This window comes from Silurus aristotelis (genome assembly GCF_946808225.1).
Source record: "Silurus aristotelis genome assembly, chromosome: 14".
Classification (NCBI taxonomy): Eukaryota; Metazoa; Chordata; class Actinopteri; order Siluriformes; family Siluridae; genus Silurus; species Silurus aristotelis.
In genome coordinates this window covers 21,258,710-21,277,588 of record NC_139587.1, presented here as the reverse complement: position 1 = coordinate 21,277,588, position 18,879 = coordinate 21,258,710, and the positions used below count along the sequence as shown (strand labels likewise).

The 18,879-nt window shown below is 39.7% G+C and overlaps 3 protein-coding genes across 6 annotated transcripts in view; all 3 read left to right on the top strand.

The window, feature by feature from the left end:
* The window catches only part of chrm1a (cholinergic receptor, muscarinic 1a), a 179,863-nt gene that overhangs the window by 10,057 nt on the left and 150,927 nt on the right, over positions 1–18,879 (top strand). The gene's annotated exons all lie outside the window — the stretch shown is intronic.
* On the top strand, positions 2–3,789 carry hnrnpa0a (heterogeneous nuclear ribonucleoprotein A0a). 3 transcript variants are annotated; one of them, XM_083560758.1, is made up of 4 exons: positions 2–2,840; positions 3,199–3,288; positions 3,386–3,452; positions 3,620–3,789. In XM_083560758.1, exon 1 carries the CDS (start codon positions 318–320, stop codon positions 1,236–1,238), a length of 921 nt encoding a protein of 306 aa, XP_083416884.1. In that variant the 5' UTR covers positions 2–317; the 3' UTR covers positions 1,239–2,840; positions 3,199–3,288; positions 3,386–3,452; positions 3,620–3,789. The 3 variants fall into 3 exon arrangements, with proteins under 3 accessions (XP_083416884.1, XP_083416883.1, XP_083416885.1); XM_083560759.1 differs by having other exon boundaries at positions 258–1,143; XM_083560757.1 differs by having other exon boundaries at positions 2–3,288.
* klhl3 (kelch-like family member 3) lies at positions 5,007–17,324 on the top strand. 2 transcript variants are annotated; one of them, XR_014536694.1, is made up of 16 exons: positions 5,007–5,359; positions 6,751–6,870; positions 7,789–7,895; positions 8,053–8,174; positions 9,213–9,375; positions 9,481–9,590; positions 10,534–10,650; positions 10,769–10,918; positions 11,114–11,231; positions 11,321–11,518; positions 12,290–12,391; positions 12,746–12,874; positions 13,037–13,177; positions 14,210–14,353; positions 14,433–14,799; positions 14,873–17,324. XR_014536694.1 is itself a non-coding variant. In XM_083560737.1 (15 exons), exons 1-15 carry the CDS (start codon positions 5,346–5,348, stop codon positions 14,459–14,461), a joined length of 1,764 nt encoding a protein of 587 aa, XP_083416863.1. In that variant the 5' UTR covers positions 5,007–5,345; the 3' UTR covers positions 14,462–17,324. The 2 variants fall into 2 exon arrangements, 1 of the variants encoding a protein (XP_083416863.1); XM_083560737.1 differs by having other exon boundaries at positions 14,433–17,324.

Sequence of the window (18,879 nt, the reverse complement as noted above, 5' to 3'; positions counted from 1 at the left end):
CCCGCGCGCGCCTTTGTCAAAACTGGCATCATGGGATTTTTCGGATATGAGACTTTTGGGTTATGTGTTTTTTTTTTGTATATAGCAGAGCGGTCTTGTTTGCATATAAATATATGATAATATGATGTATGCATTTATTTGAACATTACAATATCCCTGCTTAGAACACCAATTTGTGTTCAGAATTCGGGGAGGTTTAGCGCAGTCTGTGACGTCACACCGGTCACCCCGCCCACACGACCAGCCGCCATTTATTAAGGGTACAAACCGCCATTTTAGATCAGTTGCTCACGCACATCAGGAAAAGCATTGTCGAAATGGAGAGCCAACTTTGCAAGCTTTTTGTCGGTGGACTCAACGTCCAGACAACCGACGAAGGACTTCGAAAGCATTTTGAGCAGTTTGGCGGTCTGACCGACTGCGTAGTGGTACAAAACCAGCAGTTGAAGCGTTCGCGCTGTTTCGGCTTCGTGACCTACTCCTCGCCGGAGGAGGCGGACGCCGCCATGAGCGCCAGGCCTCATGTACTAGACGGCAACAACGTGGAACTGAAAAGAGCGGTGGCCCGGGAAGACGCCGGGAAACCCGAAGCTCTTGCAAAGGTCAAGAAAATCTTTGTCGGTGGCCTTAAAGACGACATCGAGGACCAGCATTTGGTTGACTGCTTCTCACAGTTCGGGGCCGTCGAGAAGGCCGAGGTAATCACAGACAAAGAGACCGGCAAGAAGCGCGGCTTCGGCTTCGTGTACTTCGAGGACAACGACTCGGCCGATAAAGCCGTAGTGCTGAAGTTTCACAACATTAACGGCCACAAGGTGGAGGTGAAGAAAGCCCTGACCAAGCAGGAAATGCAGACCGCTGGGGGTCGCGGCGGCGGCGGACGCGGAGGAAGAGGAGGACGCGGCATGGGAAGGCCTCAAAATGGCTACGGTGGCGGAAGAGGCGGCGGCTACGGAGGCAACTACAGCGGCGGCTACGGCGGAGGAAACGATGGCGGGTATGGCGGTGGTTACGGAGGCGGTTACGGCGGCGGTTATGGGGGCGGCTACAGCGACCAAATGGGAGGCTATGGCGGCGGCAACGGCTACAATGACTTTGGCAGCGGCTACGGCCAGCAGGCCTCGGGCTACGGCCCAATGAAAGGTAATTACTCGGGCAGAAACAGCGCTCCTTACTCCCGAGGTGGCGGCGGTGGTGGTGGTTACGGAGCCAGGGGGGGATATGGAGGCTCGTATTAAACAGAGCGGGTTTTATATATAGCGTACAGTTCCTCCTCACCACAGGACTCGTGAATTTAGCACATCCACATACAAGATTCTTCGATCTAATCCAGCCTAGGAAAACGTGTAGGGAGTAACGGCGTTTACAATTACACCCCAAGTGATCAAGTCCAGACCGCCATCTTTATTCTCCTCCCCATTACACACTAGGCGGATATTCAACATAGGACTCTTACTCCGGATCTTTTACTTTAGGACTCTCCAATGGTGACAGGGGTCAGGTTACCTGTTTGTAAAACTATTTTTTTTATTATTTTTTTAAACGGACGTTTTTGTCTTGAATTAAGTTAAGATTAGTACACTTGCTTTGTTAGTCTAGGCTTGTTTTTCCCCCTTTTTAGAATATGTATTGTATCTTGTACATCTTTTTTTACTACTTTGTGTTAAATATGGGACATTTATTTTTGATCAACTAGCCATGTTTAATTGTGGTGAACTCGATCTGCTTAAACCAGGCCTGTTGGTCAATAGATTTGAGCAGGCTGGGTGCGACTCCCGCCTGAGAGCTCACGTGTTCTTTGGCCGCTCATCGCACACAGACGCGCAGCTTCCAATAAACTCCATATTGAAATAGTTAAGTGGTTGTTAAAACATTTGTCCTAGATGTTAACAGAACTTGTTCTATAGGTTTGGTCTAGTTATATTCCCTGTTCCAGTGCAACTAATTAAGAGAACTTTCAATGCTGTCTCATTGTATTACTGCTTAAAGTTCTTTGCCCTATTACATATGTTTATTTCAGTTCCAAGCACGCTGTATGTATTTCTATGAATAAAAGAAAAACAGTTCTTACTCCATTAGCTATTGTCTTTCACTAGATGAACTAGTTGGTAGACTAAACCAGAGAGTTCAGCTTGCACCTCAGTAACTAGGTGCTTCCATGACATGGTCATGAGCCCTAAGTTATTTTTTTTTATTTTTTGCACATACAATGTGCATATTTACACATGCATACATGACCATATTTACACAACTGAAGGGGAATGTAAAATCTCCCCAACTATATTAAAATAAGGATTTGTTGTCTTTACTGTAAAATATGTTTAGAGCTTTGTTCCAGTACTTTTAGTCTTCATATAAGGCGGATGTTTACCTTAGCTGTGTCCACTACAACACTGGATTCTCCAGAGGTACGCCAGAGCTGTAGAAACCCAGCTGAAAGCCCATAGGATATTCACTCCAGGTTTCAGGTTTGTAGAAATACTTTATACATAAGACATCACATCGTATGGATCCACCTGGAATGACTGACCTCTTTACATCGGGTATTTGTTAGATTATTGAGCGTGCATGCAATTTAACTTGCAACATTTCTTTTAGTACTCAGACTTAACGTTTATCATGTGAATGCCCAAGGTGGTAATTAGAATATTGTTTGGTTCTGTGTGTGTGACGCTGTGGATATATATATATTCGTCTCTAGTTTGTCTTGATCCAACATTTTTAGGCAATTTTCAGTTTAAGGCCATACCGGAGTGTGGGGCTTAGTTCCTGTATACTTGATGCATTAGTTCCAGATATTAATGACACCAAATGCAAGGAGATCAGCATTATTAAGCAAGGTTTGTGGCTTCAGTTATTTACCTTACATCTTATCAATTCCCCTTCCCTCATCATCTCGGTGTTATGCTTGTGTGTGTCCCTATACATTTAAGGTATACTGTGAGGACTTGGATATTTATTACACAATCATAGCGTTTAAGTATTTCTGACAAGTCCTGGTCTGGCCTGTTGAATTGTGTGGGTGAACAAGAAACCAAACTTGCATTATATCTCCCATGACTTAATGGTAGTTATAATGCCCTGAAGGGATGGTGGTGATTCATCAGTGAATGGGTTGGGAAGCTTATTTGGCCTGTTATTTAAGAAACTACTTATCATTAAGCAAAGTAATAACTTGTTTATTTTCCCCTTCTGCAGAACTGCCAAAACTGATGGGGTTTGGTAATTCCTCAGTTTTGAGCCTGGCTGGTTGAAGCTCTGAAAAAGTGAGCACTGGAAACCTTTTGGGTGAGTACCATGTGTACCAGTTTGATTGAATCAATGTGGCTCTGTAAATCAATTTATTGATTGGGATTTAAATATCCCATTTTCTCCTTTCTTTAAGCAAGGGCAGGCGGACTGCGGTTGCTCGTACCTGCATGCAGGATATAATGAAGAATACTGCCGAAGTGGTAAGTTTATTTTGAAAATGGAACCTGTATTTACTTTTCCTATTGCTGTCCTGGATATTCCAGAAATTCAGGAACTGTTCTCCTACCTGGTAGGACAAAACATGTTTTGTGTTTTTTTTTTTTATTTCTGAATATACACCGGTTAAATTGATTTTGTATTGTGACAGGCAAAACCGAACCTGGTATGCAGTGGTGCATATGTTGCTGCCATAGAGCTGGATGATAAAGTATGTGATGCAGGCGCATCACACTGATCTGCAGTGTCGGTCACTAGTTTACATTGTTGTAAAATGTATTTTTTGTAAATGTATTTCAGCTAATAAAAGACATTAACAAATTTTGGATTGTTTTTATTTATTTGAATTTACCTTCTGTTAATATATATTTTATTTTTAGGATTGCTTTAGTTTAAAATAGCTGCCAAGGTTGCTTTACCCTACAGTACACCACCTACCGAAAATAGAAGCGGTATTGTTCAAGTAGCCGTAAACAGGATTACTGTGCATGATGCTCTGGTGTTTATTTATATATAATATATATTATAGCTGCACAGAGTACCTTTTATGATTGCCCATATTGTCCAGAAATGTATTTCAATTTTGTCCTTAATTTGGGTTTGCCAAAACAATTATTTACTGTCTCAAGATGCTTTTGTGATTCAGTTTTGTGACTCAAAATGGATCGATATGTAAGTAACCATATCTAAAATGTATAATCCTCAGATTGTATTATAGTGGAGCAGTACTTAAAAAATATATATATATTTTTTTTATAGACTATGCTATTAGTGATGCAAATACATTATGCCCCAAGATATTTGGGTATGCGCCATATCCAGTAGGACACAACTTGGGCAAAATGCTGTTTATACTTTTAGTGCAACACTACTAAATCATTTGGGTTCAACAAGAAGCCAAGCTGAGTTTCTGGGCCATGTTGACATGACTGCTTCACAATTCCTGTACTTTTCATGTGTGCATTGATTTTTATCATACATTTTGTGTAAATCATTCTACCTCGTCCCTAATGTGTTCTTTTAGGATTCAGAGCAGGTGATGGAAAGGTCACAGAGAAATATACTTTATGTTCATGAAACCAGTTTGAGACAACATACTGGAACTAGTTTTAGCGGTTTTATTAGATCGGTAAATTGTGGTCACGCTATGGCATTTAATCGATGATTGGTATTAATTTGGACCCAATGTGTGCTGAGAAACCATTCCCGCAACGCAAGCCACGTTGACTCCATTACGTCATTAAATTAGTGCCGAATTCTGACTACTACATGTATAGGAGGAAAGGAAAACTTTCGAGGACCCCCTTTTTTTTTTTGCATAAAATCTTGCAATGCTGAGATCATACGATAACTAATCTCAAAATCCGACTGATTGGTAGAGATGATTTAGTGGTGATTTAGAGAACGCTGATAGCCGCATATTAATACGGGTGTGCAATGCGGTGTGAATAGAGGTGTAGTAGTAACGGCGCACTATCACCGAGCCGCCATTTTGGACAAAGTCAGGGTCACGTGAGTATGTTACCTAGCAACGGATATCTCTGCGCTGATTGTACGACGTTGAGCCTGATCTCACTCGAGGCAGAAGGAGTGAGAGGGTCCTGAGGCTTGACTTTCAGCATGTAAACAGTATACAGCTGATATTCAGACTCCCAGAGGAAGTCAAGCACGTTAGTTCGCGTGTAATTCTGTGTTTGAGTGAAATATAGGGATATATATATATATATATATATATATATATATATATACACAACTCATCGCCAAGAGCGAGACGAAGGGCGCGCGGTTATGAGGCGCAGCCGCAACCGGTTGGACGGGAGAGATAGCTAGCTAGCATTAGCAGAGCCGCCACCGTTAGCCGCAGTGTTCCGGAAATAATGGAGATGGTCGGGTGAGTGTTCATGCAACCTAATTTCTGAGTGAATTATATTTAGATGAAAGAAAACAAAAAGCAAAAATAAATCTTGAAAAACGAGACAAAGTTGCAGTAGGTAGTGCAATGCAGTGCTAGCCGATCTAGCTAGTAGTGTTCATAGTATGGACCGATCACTCAGCATTTTCGAGATGGAATTAAACTCAATGTCCACTTTTATTCGTCAACAATAATCTTTTTCTGGAAAATATGAAATATTTCAGAGTTAAAAGTTTCATTCTAATGACTAATTAAATATTTAACCAGATGTTCACATTGAATGAAGTGAAGTAACATGCAAACCCCTGGGAAACCCTTCAGCTGATCTTTAATAACATTTTATGGTCATCTCTGCAGTGACACCAGGATCACATGCACTGCATATATATATTTCTATTATCTTTAACATTTACTTTTTAATCTGAATGGTTTAATGGTTACTTGGTGGGTCAGGTAGGGTCAAGAGTGCAAAACAGGACATCATGTCTATTACTGAGGACCTCAGGATGTGTGATGGGTTCATCGTGATCCTTGGAGATTTCTGAACACATTCTATTGCTGTCAATGGCCCCATGAAGATACCCTAAAGCTGAGAGTTACGAAACTCGCTGCGCTTTTGGCCTGTTGTAACCATTGGTTTGTCCCACACAATGCCATATATTAGAAGAGGTTTGAAAAAAATTTTTTTAAGAAAAAATAGATTCAGATTTAATTTTCTAATTCAGAGCTCGAATTGTACTATAAATGGGTTTGTTTCTATTGTTTGTAGGATTTTGTGGTTCTAATAGTTTCAATGAACTAGAAGACCACATAAGCAGGGTACACAGTAATGGTATTTAATTATTTGTTTGTTAATTAATTCATTTGTTTATATTTTATGAAATCATAATTGAGGGGAACCAGTACATCTATATTTAATATAATTTTATTATACATACATACATACATACATCATCATGATATTTGATATCATTTGTAAAATGCAACATTTATAGTTACACACTAAATCTATTTGCCCTAACGAGTCACACTTCCCCCCCAGAAGGTCCCTTAATTGATTCATTTGCTTTCACTTGGATACTGTAGATTTTTACCACATGAGGACTGGTACAAAATCATACCGATCATGCTGCTCACACTTATGTTATACAAATCTTTACAAGCAATGAATTATTATGAGAGTGAAGAGAATGAGCTCTCTTTCGAAACTGTTTCCTCTGAAGGTTTCTTCATCAGGTTATATCGGAGAGTCTGTGACTTTCACCTCTGGCTTTATCTTTAGGAATCTAAATCTATTCCACATCCAGATTCTATTCAGAATCTACAAATAAATAATTAAATAAACAGATGCACAATGTTGTCATTCCCAGGAGCCACGCTCCATCCGTGACTGTGTTGGAATTAGACGAGGATGGAAAGGAGCCAGGGATGCACAGCTTCAATCACCTGCACATGAGGAAAGCATTTAGGATCATGAATGACTTGAGAAGGTGAGAACATTGAATTCAGTTATTTAATGTTTCCATTTATGTGAAAGATGTCTGGCAGACTACACAAACCCCTCCACATGATCACACTTGATTCTACAGTGATGTCAAAATATCTATGATTTCTTAAAATATCTATGTTTTATCACGTATTCATTTTCATCAACATGTAGTTCTAAAACATGCTGAACTAAACGTTCGAGCGTTTTAAATTCTACTTCTTTTTAACCATAAAAAGAGGGAAAGAATTGAAATATTTAATCTCATCTCCACAAAAAAAGATCTTCTCATGGACAAACACTTACTAGCAAAATTCTTGTTAAATTTACAATCTCTCACTTTAATTAACATAATAATCCAACCTTTTCTCTCGACATAAGGCAAAATATTCTTTGGCATTTGATACAAATTTCAACTTTGTCTTTTAATTTAACTGATATCTTCTCACACTAACATCAGCAAAGAAATGAATGCAGTCAGTTTTGTTTAGTTGGCTGAATTTCTTGTTATAAATGCCTTTTTTTTTTTTTATTAGTTCAGATAACATTCAGTTTGTGGTTATGTGTGCAACGTGTTACACAGTGATGAGCCTGACGTGTCAATAAACCGATTTTATTAAACTTGTATTTGTTTGATTTAAGGTTTAAGGATTTAGAGATGTTTAAAGAAACTGAATGCATTTGTTCAACTGGCTCTTTATTTGATATGATCTTTGTAGGCAGAGTCTTAGGTAAAGTTAGTAATGAGCTTAAAAATATTCATTTGTTTATTAGCTTTTTTTAAAGTAGATATTCATCTAAAAAACAGTTTTCCCAGAATTTATTCCCAGCTAATATGATGTGTTGTATCACATTTATATGCAGAGCTTTTGGAAAAATGCCATTAATTTTCTTCTATTTTTGTTTTGGATCATGAGCACAGCAGGAAGATGCTTTGTGATGTGCTGCTGATAGCCGGTGAAGAGGAGATTCCTGCCCATAAAGTGGTGCTGGCTTCCTGTAGCCCCTACTTCTGCGCTATGTTTACAGGTTCTTTCTGGCATTAATCATATATATACACCACAATTTACATTTACAGAGATGACCAAGAACAAATAATTTTTTCTATGATTTATTAAATCTGCATCCTATTTGTGAAGGATCTGGAATAATTCCAGGATGTTTTTATTTGATACTGTGTGTTCAGGAGAAATGAGTGAAAGTAAGGCCACATGTGTTGAAATAAGGGATGTGGACGGACTGACTCTCAGGAAATTGGTGGATTATATTTACACAGCAGAGATCGAAGTAACAGAGGACAATGTGCAGGTTGGTTGAAACACCAGTAGCTTTTCATAAGAGTGTGAATAAATACAATTCCTGGTCAGACAAAAAAATAATTGTTTGTCCAGTCTTTTGTTTTGATTACAGCACACCTTCCATTGTAATCTTGAAATATGCCTGTGCCATTAGGGAAGAAAAAAAATCCTTTAATGGAAAAATCAGGTTATTTAGTTGCTGAACGTAGTTAAATCTGACCAACAGAAACATCCCCAGATCATAATACTGCCCCCACAGACTTGTCCAGTAGGCACTAGGCATGGTAGATGCATTACTTCATCTGCTTCTCTTTCTACCCTGTTGCACCCATTACTCTGAAACAGGGTACATCTGGATTCATTAGACCTAATGACCTCGTTTTTCTTAAGGCTACTTTGAGTGAAAGTGGTTTTCTTTTTTCTCTTAGTGTTGTACATGTTGCAATGCTACTTTCACCATTAAACATTGTGAGTTTGGTTGTAGTTTTATCTCTGATTTCTTTCTCAAGTGGTTCACCACTACGAAATTTAGGTTTTAATAATGAATTGGACAGTTCTCAACCAGGTTTAGTACTTTCAATGTGACATATTTAAAACATGGAATCTGAATGATTCTAAATCATGGAATCTTACATATTTGCTTAGTTAAATCCTGGTGGTTACTTTTTTTGGCCAGGCAGCATATGTATCTCTATATGTGTTGAGCCAAACTGTTCATTTTCTCAAACTTGCCTATTTCTTTAGTTATTGGTGTTGCTTGTGCCTCCTTTGCCTGGGTTTTTCAGCTGGATTTCTCAGAGGCATGTGTTTCCTCTCATTTGTAACAAGGGAAATGTGTAAAGAGTAGGGAAAGTCCTGCCTTTGTTTACTTCTATTATTTTTTTAAGCTGATGGTTCGGGGAAATGAGAGAAATATTGAATTGTGTTGTAGGTTTTTAGGTATTTTGTTAGTTTAGTTACAGATATTTTCCCAGTGTTTTTGGCAGACCAAAAACATTTCTAGGGCAGTATCTAGAGCTGATCTACAATGTGCAATGTGTTTGGGCAGGTGCTGCTGCCAGCAGCCAGTTTACTGCAGCTTTTGGAGGTGAGACAGGTGTGTTGTGAGTTCCTGCAGGCCCAGCTCCATTCCACCAACTGCCTGGGTATCCGCGCCTTTGCCGACCTTCACACGTGCACTGAGTTGTTCAGTCAGTCTCATGCCTACGCTGGTGAGTTGGAGTTGAACTGTGCATCCTGCTCAAGAATGTCCGAATAGAGCAATAAATTGTAATTGTGTAACTTGTGTATATGTGGTGTGTTTTTGTGCTGTTCAGAGCAACATTTTAGTGATGTCATGCTGGGAGAAGAGTTCAGGGGTCTTTCCCTGCAGCAGGTGTGCAGTCTCATCTCCAGTGACAAGCTGACTGTGTCCACTGAAGAGAAGGTAACTGTTATTTTTTGGGTTTCCACTCAAAACAGAGTATAACAGATCTCTGCATCACAGACAGATATATAATACAGTGAGAATGAATGGCATTACTAAAGCAAGAAGCCCAATGAACACAATTCAACAAGTCTTCTTTCACTGCAACCACAGCTGTACTGCCTGCAAACATCATCTCTAGCAGAAGCATCAATATTAACCTAATAAAATAAAAAAAACTTTTGTTTATTTTTTTCATGCATTACGCTGTTCTTGGGTATTTAAAACGAGGGCAAATTCGACAGGCAAGAAAAAAAAAAATTAAAAAAAGCTTTTCAACAGTTTTGCCTGACATTTTCTCACAATGTCCAGCTTTTCCTAAAAAGTCCATCTTATAAATGTCCTTGTACATTTATCTGTGACTAAGTACATTTCTTCACCTCTATAAAACCAGCTATTAAAACCCCACAAATCTATTAAAGCTTGCACACTTTGCAGCAGATGCGGTTTGATAGCCCTGACCAGCGCACGCTCTGACCATCCAATCTAAAGACGTGAAAATATGGACAATTTTAATCTTGCACAATGTAAAAATATTACATGATTCTTTTATTTTAATTATTACTGATTGCACTAATATAGAGCATGTGCTAGTTTCGGTACCAGACCCCTTCTGAGTGTAGGGACACTTAAGCTGTTCAGTAACTAGATGCATAAAAGCTGTCAGATCAGCATGCTCCTGTCAGGACGAAGTAGATGAGCCGTGTGTCAGCTGGAGGCCTCACACACCATTAGCTGCTCTCTACTTTACTTCTCACATTAGCAGTCACACTTTGAACTCTTGTCAGCTGCTGTTAGATCCAATGCAACGGCCATGTGAACAGGTGATTCCGGAGGCATTCTGTTTGCTTATGCTTTAACAGTCGAATCAGCTAAAAGGTTTTTCGTTTGACTTTTCCCTCAGGTGTTTGAAGCCATGATTGCATGGATAAAGCACGACAAGGAAGCACGCTTGGTGCACATGCCGAAACTCATGGAGCACGTTCGCCTGCCACTGTTACCTAGAGATTATTTGGTTCAGGTGGGCCAGTGTACAACCTGCTCAACTGTATACATGTCAATTATTTTATTTACTTCTTACAAGTTTATCGTTTAAAGTTTCCCTGTTTGCTTTACTGTGTTTTTGTGTATGTGATCAGATTGTTGAAGAGGAGGCTTTGATAAAAAACAACACCACATGCAAGGATTTTCTAATTGAAGCCATGAAGTACCACCTGTTACCTGCAGACCAGCGGCACCTCATAAAGACAGACAGGACTCGGCCTCGCACACCTGTTAGCATGCCTAAGGTGTGAAATAATGTGTGTGGTCCTCCTGTTCTCAAGACATGCTTTATTTACCTGCGTAATCAGAGATTTTCTGTAGCTAAAATGTAAAAACAAATCGTTTCACTCACAGCCCAGGTACTTTTATATTCATCAATTTGATTTTTAGGGCATCCCCTAAAAAAATATTAAGACAATCTCCCCCCTCCTCCACCCCAGGTGATGATTGTGGTAGGGGGTCAGGCCCCTAAAGCCATACGCAGTGTTGAGTGCTACGATTTCCAGGAGGATCGCTGGTACCAGTTGGCTGATCTGCCTTCGCGACGCTGTCGAGCAGGCATGTCTTCTCTTAGCGCCCATATCTTTTAACTATTCGTATTCGGAAAACCTTAACTCTTTAACCCTGTGTATGTGTGTGTGGTATAGGAGTGGTGTTTATGGCAGGAAAGGTTTATGCAGTTGGGGGCTTTAACGGTTCTCTACGTGTGAGGACCGTGGACGTGTATGATGGTGTGAGGGATCAGTGGAGTGCTGTTCCCAGCATGCAAGAGCGTCGCAGCACATTGGGAGCTGCTGTGCTGGGGGACCTGTTGTATGCTGTTGGGGGCTTTGATGGCAGTACAGGTACGGCTAGATTTTATTATTCTTTTTTAAATAGTTGTTTTTAAATAGTTGTTTAAAACACCTTTAATCAATTAATTTTAAATATCAATTTTTTCCATGCTCCTCATGAATGAATAGAATAGACTATATTTTCATCCATTATCTCAGATGTTTTTCTCATACTTTTACTGTCTTGTATTTACTTATTTACTTTTTACACTGGAATTATAAGACCGTTATAATTGACAAGTCAAAGGAGGACATTTGAGAGAGGTGGAACTGGCAATTACTTTGGTTGAACTAGTAGTGGGGTGTAGCGAAAAAAAACCCCAAAATGGTTACTGTGTTGTTTCTAAAAGAAGCGTGAGGCTGTGATTTATGTGATGCCTGTATTTGTGCAGTTTCTTCTATACACTATAATTGTGGAGCTTTAAATATCCTGTTTTCCTGACTTGGTAGCTACATTAGCATTATCAGGTACCTGACATTTAGCATGTCTCAGATAAACAAGTGCATCCGGAGTAAAAGGGAAATGATTCCTTCTTAACTCTTACTTTGATGTGTACTGCAGCATGCTACACAATAATAGAAGGCTGTGTTTGAGGCAGAGTGGATTATTAGCAGCAGGCTAAGGCACAGCCCTGATGCAAGTTTTGAGTAAGACAGAATACCATATGTGGCAGTCTGCTGTCTTTGTGAATTTGATGTTTTCCAGGTGGGTGCTTGTGCACATGTAGGTCTTGCTGCACACTCTGTCTCACTCTGTTATTTATTTATTTTTTTCTTTCTCAGGTTTGTCCTCTGTGGAAGTGTACAACCCCAAGAATAATGACTGGGTTTTTGTGGCTCCTATGAACACTAGAAGAAGCAGTGTGGGGGTTGGAGTGGTGGACGGTAAACACTCTTGCAATTTGCATTTTGTTAAATGCTAGATTCAGTTTCAGCTCTAGTTATGAAACTGTTTTGGTTCTTATCTTGCTTATCTACTGAACAGAGCTGCTCACAAAAGCTTTGTTACAAATGCAAACCTAGAACCTCCTCGTATGTCTTACCTGGCATATCAGCACTGCATTTTCACCCACAGAACTGTCAATCATTCAGTGTTTCTTTTTATCTGCCCATTCTATGAAATCCAAATACTGTAGTGTGTGAAATTCTCAGCAAATCAGCAGTTAACATGTAAAAGACCTCCTAATAAAGTGGACAATGAGTGTAAGTCTTTAATTTTCTGGAAATGTGTGTTTTTAGGTAAACTGTATGCTGTAGGTGGATATGATGGCGCATCTCGCCAGTGTCTCAGCACCGTAGAAGAGTACGATCCAGTAACTAACAAATGGGACCATGTAGCCGACATGAGCACCAGACGCAGTGGAGCAGGTACTGAACTGAAGATGCATGTGCACCAGCTATGTTAATTTGTGCTCTCTGCTGCCATCTGCTGACTCTCTAACTCGTGCCAAAGTGCACTGGATATACATGTTATATTTAATTAATAACATTAGAATTAATAAAAAAAATAATAATTTTGTGTGTGCACAGGTGTAGGCGTACTGAATGGGCAGTTGTATGCAGCAGGGGGACACGATGGTCCACTTGTGAGGAAGAGCGTAGAGGTTTTTGACCCGAACACTAACGCCTGGAGGCAGGTGTGTGATATGAACATGTGCAGAAGGAATGCAGGTGAGCAGCTGTAGTTGAGTGTTATAAGAATAAATCACAACAATGGCTAGAAAGAATTTAGATAATATTTAATAACTAAATTAGACAGATATTCTAGTGTACGGAATTGTATATCCTGTGTGGCCATTTGTACCTTTTTAACCACAGCATTCCAGATTAAATGCACTTTTAGCATTTTTAACTTTGTTCTAGTTCCTTGTTGTTTTACCTGTTTGTTAAGCGCCCCACAAAAAAACATTGGGCAACTTTTGATAGATACTGACCACTGCAGACCGGGAACATCCCTTAAGAGCTGCAGTTTGGGAGATGCTCCGACCCAGTCGTCTAGACATCACAATTTGACCCTCTTCAAACTCGTTCAAATCCTTACGCTTGCCCATTTTTCCTGCTTCTAACACATCAACTTTGAGGAAAAAATGTTCACTTGCTGCCTAAAAAAATCCTATTTACTAACAGGTGCCCCAAGAGATAATCAGTGTTATTTACTTCACCTGTTAGTGGTCATAATGTTCTGCCTGATCGGTGTATGTTGGTGTTAATGTATAAAGTATAGAGTTTAAGATGGAGACTTTAACGTGTACACTTTGTATCTGTTTATTCAGCATTTACGGTGATTTTCTGAAGTTAAGACAGATACTTTATCTTTGTGTAATCTCATAAAACACATAAGTAAAGTTTGACCATCATTTGGGGGGGTCTTTTGTATACTTTGTTTTTCCATAAGGAATAATATGTACAAACACTATTACAAGGCAGTAAAAAAAATCCACATTTCCGTCTTCAGGATATCATTTCAACGGTGTAATCCAGGGATTTTTTCCAGTTTACTTGTGTAATTTGAATAGTTTTTTTTTCTATATGTCTTAAATATTACGTTGATTATTCTGTGATTGTTATTATGAAGGAAAAAAACCCTGTTTACGTCATACACTGGGAAACTGATCACTGCCTGCTTTCTTGCATGCTTTGTATCTTTGTGTCTAGAACATTTTCAGAACACTTGACCTAGATGTGTGTAACTTAACTGTGCAGGAGTGTGTGCTATAAACGGCCTGCTGTATGTTATCGGTGGAGACGACGGCTCGTGTAATCTGTCCTCTGTGGAGTTCTACAACCCTGCTACTGACAAATGGAGTCTGATTCCCACGAACATGAGCAACGGACGCAGCTACGCAGGTGCACCTCTTGCTGACTGCTGATTCTGTCGTTTGTTTATTCTTACACTCTGCGCTCACTGGTTTTACTTTCATTTCAGGGGTGTCTGTTATCGACAAGACGGTATGACTAAGAGCTGTGGTGAGCAGGAGCTCGCTGACTGAAATAAAGGGCCGATCTAAACACACCGTCATTTAACGCTTCCCTGTGAGCGGAGTTTCTCTCTGCCCTGGTCACGCTGAGCCTGCACTCACCACCACGGTGCGTAAATCATGCCAGATCGACCGCTAAAATGTCCTCACACGTGCTCGAAATGTGCCATCTGCTTCTGCTGATTATCAGAGGCTGCAAATCATCAGCAACAATGGCCTGGCTGGAGCGAGCAAGGTTTCAAGACAGGGCAGAATAAAGTAAAGCGGTCATTGCGTGTGGCACACAGATCTGAACGGCAGCGTTTTAAACTGCAGGTACAGAATGTACCATTTTTCTGTCCACTACTACTGATTTATAACACACTGTAAAGCCATTTCTGTCATCCAGGCACCATGGAAATTCCAGGCTGAATCGGGTCTGCGCTCTAGCAGCCTTGCCATGATATACATCCTCCATCACAGCCGTCTGCCTCAACACCAATCGTGCGAGCTGAAACAGCTAAATATCGCCAGTGACAACCGGAGCAGGACAAGGTGTTGCTCATGTTCTTAGTGTCATTTTAATATCGCTTTTTTGCAACTTTACAGGGTTTATCATGGAATAGATGTACTGTACAAGCAACTCTGTGAAGCAACTAATCCGAGTATGGTCATAGCCAGCTGCTTTTTCTGCCATTACCTGTCTAATATTTTGCACATCTGTGTCAGGACACAGAGAAACCGGTCATTAACACTATATGGAAATGTGTCAAATGAATGTCAATTCTCTGCAAATATGCACTTTTATCAGGCAGCCCTGTTCATTAATACACAGAGGAGCCAGTTTATTAGGTGCACCAGACTTTCCTTATTTTCTAAGCTGAACTGAGATGAGTATCAAGTCACCAGCTATGATGTAAAGAGACCTTCAGGAGAATGTCGTAGGCAAATACAGTATTTTTCACTTGATAAAAGATCAGGGTTTGAAACCATACCCAGCATGTACAGGTTGTCCAGATATACATGAAGGAGCTGAGCTGTGATCATCAACTGAGCCGCCAGAGGTGCCAACATGTACAGGATATGCAGTTAGAGGAGATGGCAAAAATGTCACCTTTTTGCTTTCTTAGCTGAAGCAGCAACTTAATAAACTCAAACTGAAACTCAATAAATTCAACCTGTTGAAAAATAAATGGGAAAAGGACAAGGTTGAAACCATACATATTTACGTAAGTGAACTATGACTTGAACAACCCCAGTCTTGTGAGCCAAAAAGAAAACAAGAAGGCAGGGTCAGTTTAGTGTTTAAAAAAAAACAAAAACAGAAGAATTTGCTGTTACAATTGTTACCAAAAAAAGACACCTCTGGCTGCCCATAGTTTCTTAATGGCAGTGTTGGCACCTTTTGCATCTTCCAGACACTTCGCCAGCACAGTTATAGACAGCACAATTTGTCAGTTGTTCTCAGCACGTGCGTTTTGTTGCTATTACGGTATCAGTAACAGCATCAGCATATCACTGCTTCATGCCGCTGTCCAGCCCAAAGTGGTGCTGAGGTTAGAAACTGACCCAGATGAAAGAGCTGAACAGTGTGCTCATGTGACTTTATAAAATGTCTCAGAAGTGTAACTAAAACTGGTGTACCTTTTATATAGAAAGTGCCAACTCTCGCGTGTCCCTATCTCGGGTATTTGTTTCGCTCTGATGGACCACTACTTTGTAAACACATCGACTGAACAGCATTGACTCATGAGTATCATGATTATTGTGTTCTAAATAGGTTTAACAGCCAGCACACATTATAATGGCAATAAATTGTTGGTGAAATATTTATGATTGCGATCTTGCAAGCACAATTTGCAATAGTGCATAGTATTATTTTGACTCCTGATGCAGTTTAGCTCGCTATTTCACATTTTTCTAACAGATGTATTTTCTATAAGAAGAGGACAGTTAGGAGTTTAAACGCAAACAAGCAGCAGCTCGGCTTTTCAAATCGCATTTTTACTAATAAGCTCTGAAGTATTGGAGTTAAAATAGGTTTAGAGTCAATTTTCTGGTGTGATTCCACAAGCAATAGGTCATTATATTTATCATGAACGATAAATATCGAAAGTGACCGATTCATTAGCAGTATTGTTTACTATAAACTCAGTAGGTCGAAGAAAGACAGTGTTCATATGTCCTGTGTTGTTATGCAGTTAACGGTGCAGTTAAAGGTGCAGTTCGTAATTTTTTTTATATTTTATTTAACCTATAGTAATAAAAATACAGTTTCTAAGTTAGCTATGAAGCTATAAAGGTTAGCTATGAATATGAAACACAATATGGCCACACATTAGATCTCTGGACTTTCATAATTTTAGGTTTCAGTTGGTCATGTTAGAAAAGGTGTCATTTTTCACCACGATTGCAGTCTTTATTACAGGCAGCAGAGGGTGGTACAAGTTACAAACTATTCCTTTCATTCTTTCATTCGGTCCAGGAAATGTTCTGCGAACACGTTCTGCTTGTGTCTGAAGTGACGGTAACACCGCAATCTATTAATGCAGATGTGTATTAGCTGAAGCTCTGCGGTTGTGTAACTGATGTCGCAGTGTGTAATCTGGTCTTTGATCATATATATATATATATATATACACACATCAGATGTTAATATCTTTTTATATTTTAAACAATTTATCATGAAATGATATGAACATGTTCTTTTCACATATAATGATTCCAGTGACTTGTTTCCCTACAGTGAAATGTTTGTATATCAAATAAGTGTTATGGCAGCGCTGTCCACTAGAGGGCTGCAGTCATCTTTTCATCATCAGCAGTCATCAGCCAAATAAAAAACAAGCAATATTACAGTATTACCTGTTCTGAAAGATTTTCTTTAACTGATTTGAGTGTGAGAGAATCAATTATATAGGAGGTCTTTGAATGCTGTAGCATTACATTTTTCTTTCACTTGAACCAGGAGACCCAAACCTGCCCTTTGCACAAAACCAGCTTCATCAAGATGTGCTTTAAATGGGTTGAAGTGTGCTGCTATAGAGCTCGGACCTCAACCGTATTGAACACCTTTGGGATGAATCTGAAAGCTGACTGCACCCCAGGCCTCCTCTCCTCACCTACTTCAGCAAAATCAGCACCCTTCAAAATCTAGTGTAACCTCTTCCCAGAAGAGTGGAGGTTATTATAACAGCAAATGGGGACTAAATGTGTTATAGGATGTTTAGAAAGCATAAGAAACATAAAAAAACTTATCTGGTGTCCACAAACTTTTATAATAACACATCTAAACGAAAATAAATGCCTTGGTGTTGTAACATCACACCACATAGAATAGATTTAACATTTAAATGACCTTAAAATCTGTATGCTGCCAGGAAAACGTCTCACACAGTGAACACATCTCAGCCTGGACCAGTGTGTGAGATTTTCTCTTGGTTCTATTCATGTTGCTCTGATCGCAGTGCTTCTGTTTACATTAAATGCAATCATAATCGAATGCTAAAGCACTTGCTAGTGTGGCACAAACTGCTGTGTTGATTCAGATCTTTCTCTGCACTGTATAGAGTTTGAGGGGTATATTATTGCTTTTGACTCACTAATTAAGGCCAAGTCATTGCTAACTGTAATATAAAGTCTGTTTGCTGACTTTTGTCATTCCAAAATCGGTTCAGTACATGAACATGTCAGGTAGAGACACTGTGAAAGAGGAAAACGTGCAAAAAAAAAAACTCATTAATGTGTCTCTAGTTCAGTCTGAATCCAAAGCCACTAGGTGGCATTGGATTAAGAGAGCAGAACCGTGGGCAATCCATACTGGGACACAGGCTGGATGTCTGATGCTGAAAGACCCGGAAACACCCAATGACCCCAGGATACATCACTGATGATGTGTCCCAGTGCATCTTCATGATTAATCTTTCACTTTCACTGTCCTGCCAAAATCGGTTCATGAACACGTCAGGTAGAAAAATCTCATAAATGTGTGTCTGTAGTTCAGTCTGTCCTGCAAGGCATCTCTCATGCTCACACCTGCACTAGTGCAAAGTTTACAGTTCATTATTCTACAGTTAGTAAAATAAGTGTATTGTATAACACTTATTGTGTGACACTGAAGTGCTGGAGCTGAATTACTGCACTTTATCAAATAATACAGGTGAAGCGTCAGCGGGTAGCAGCGGAAGACTAACCACACACACACACACACACACACACACACACACAGATTGGCTAGGCCTCTTTTAGTGGCATGCACTCTGCTCCCTTTCTCTGCTGCTGCGTTTCAGGTCCCTGTACACACCTTATTTCTATGATGATCGCAAATTTTGAACTATTTTATGAGTTGCTCAGTAGCTCCTAGTTTTATTACCACAAATGACCGTATAAGACTGTAGAAAGAACATTACTTATAAT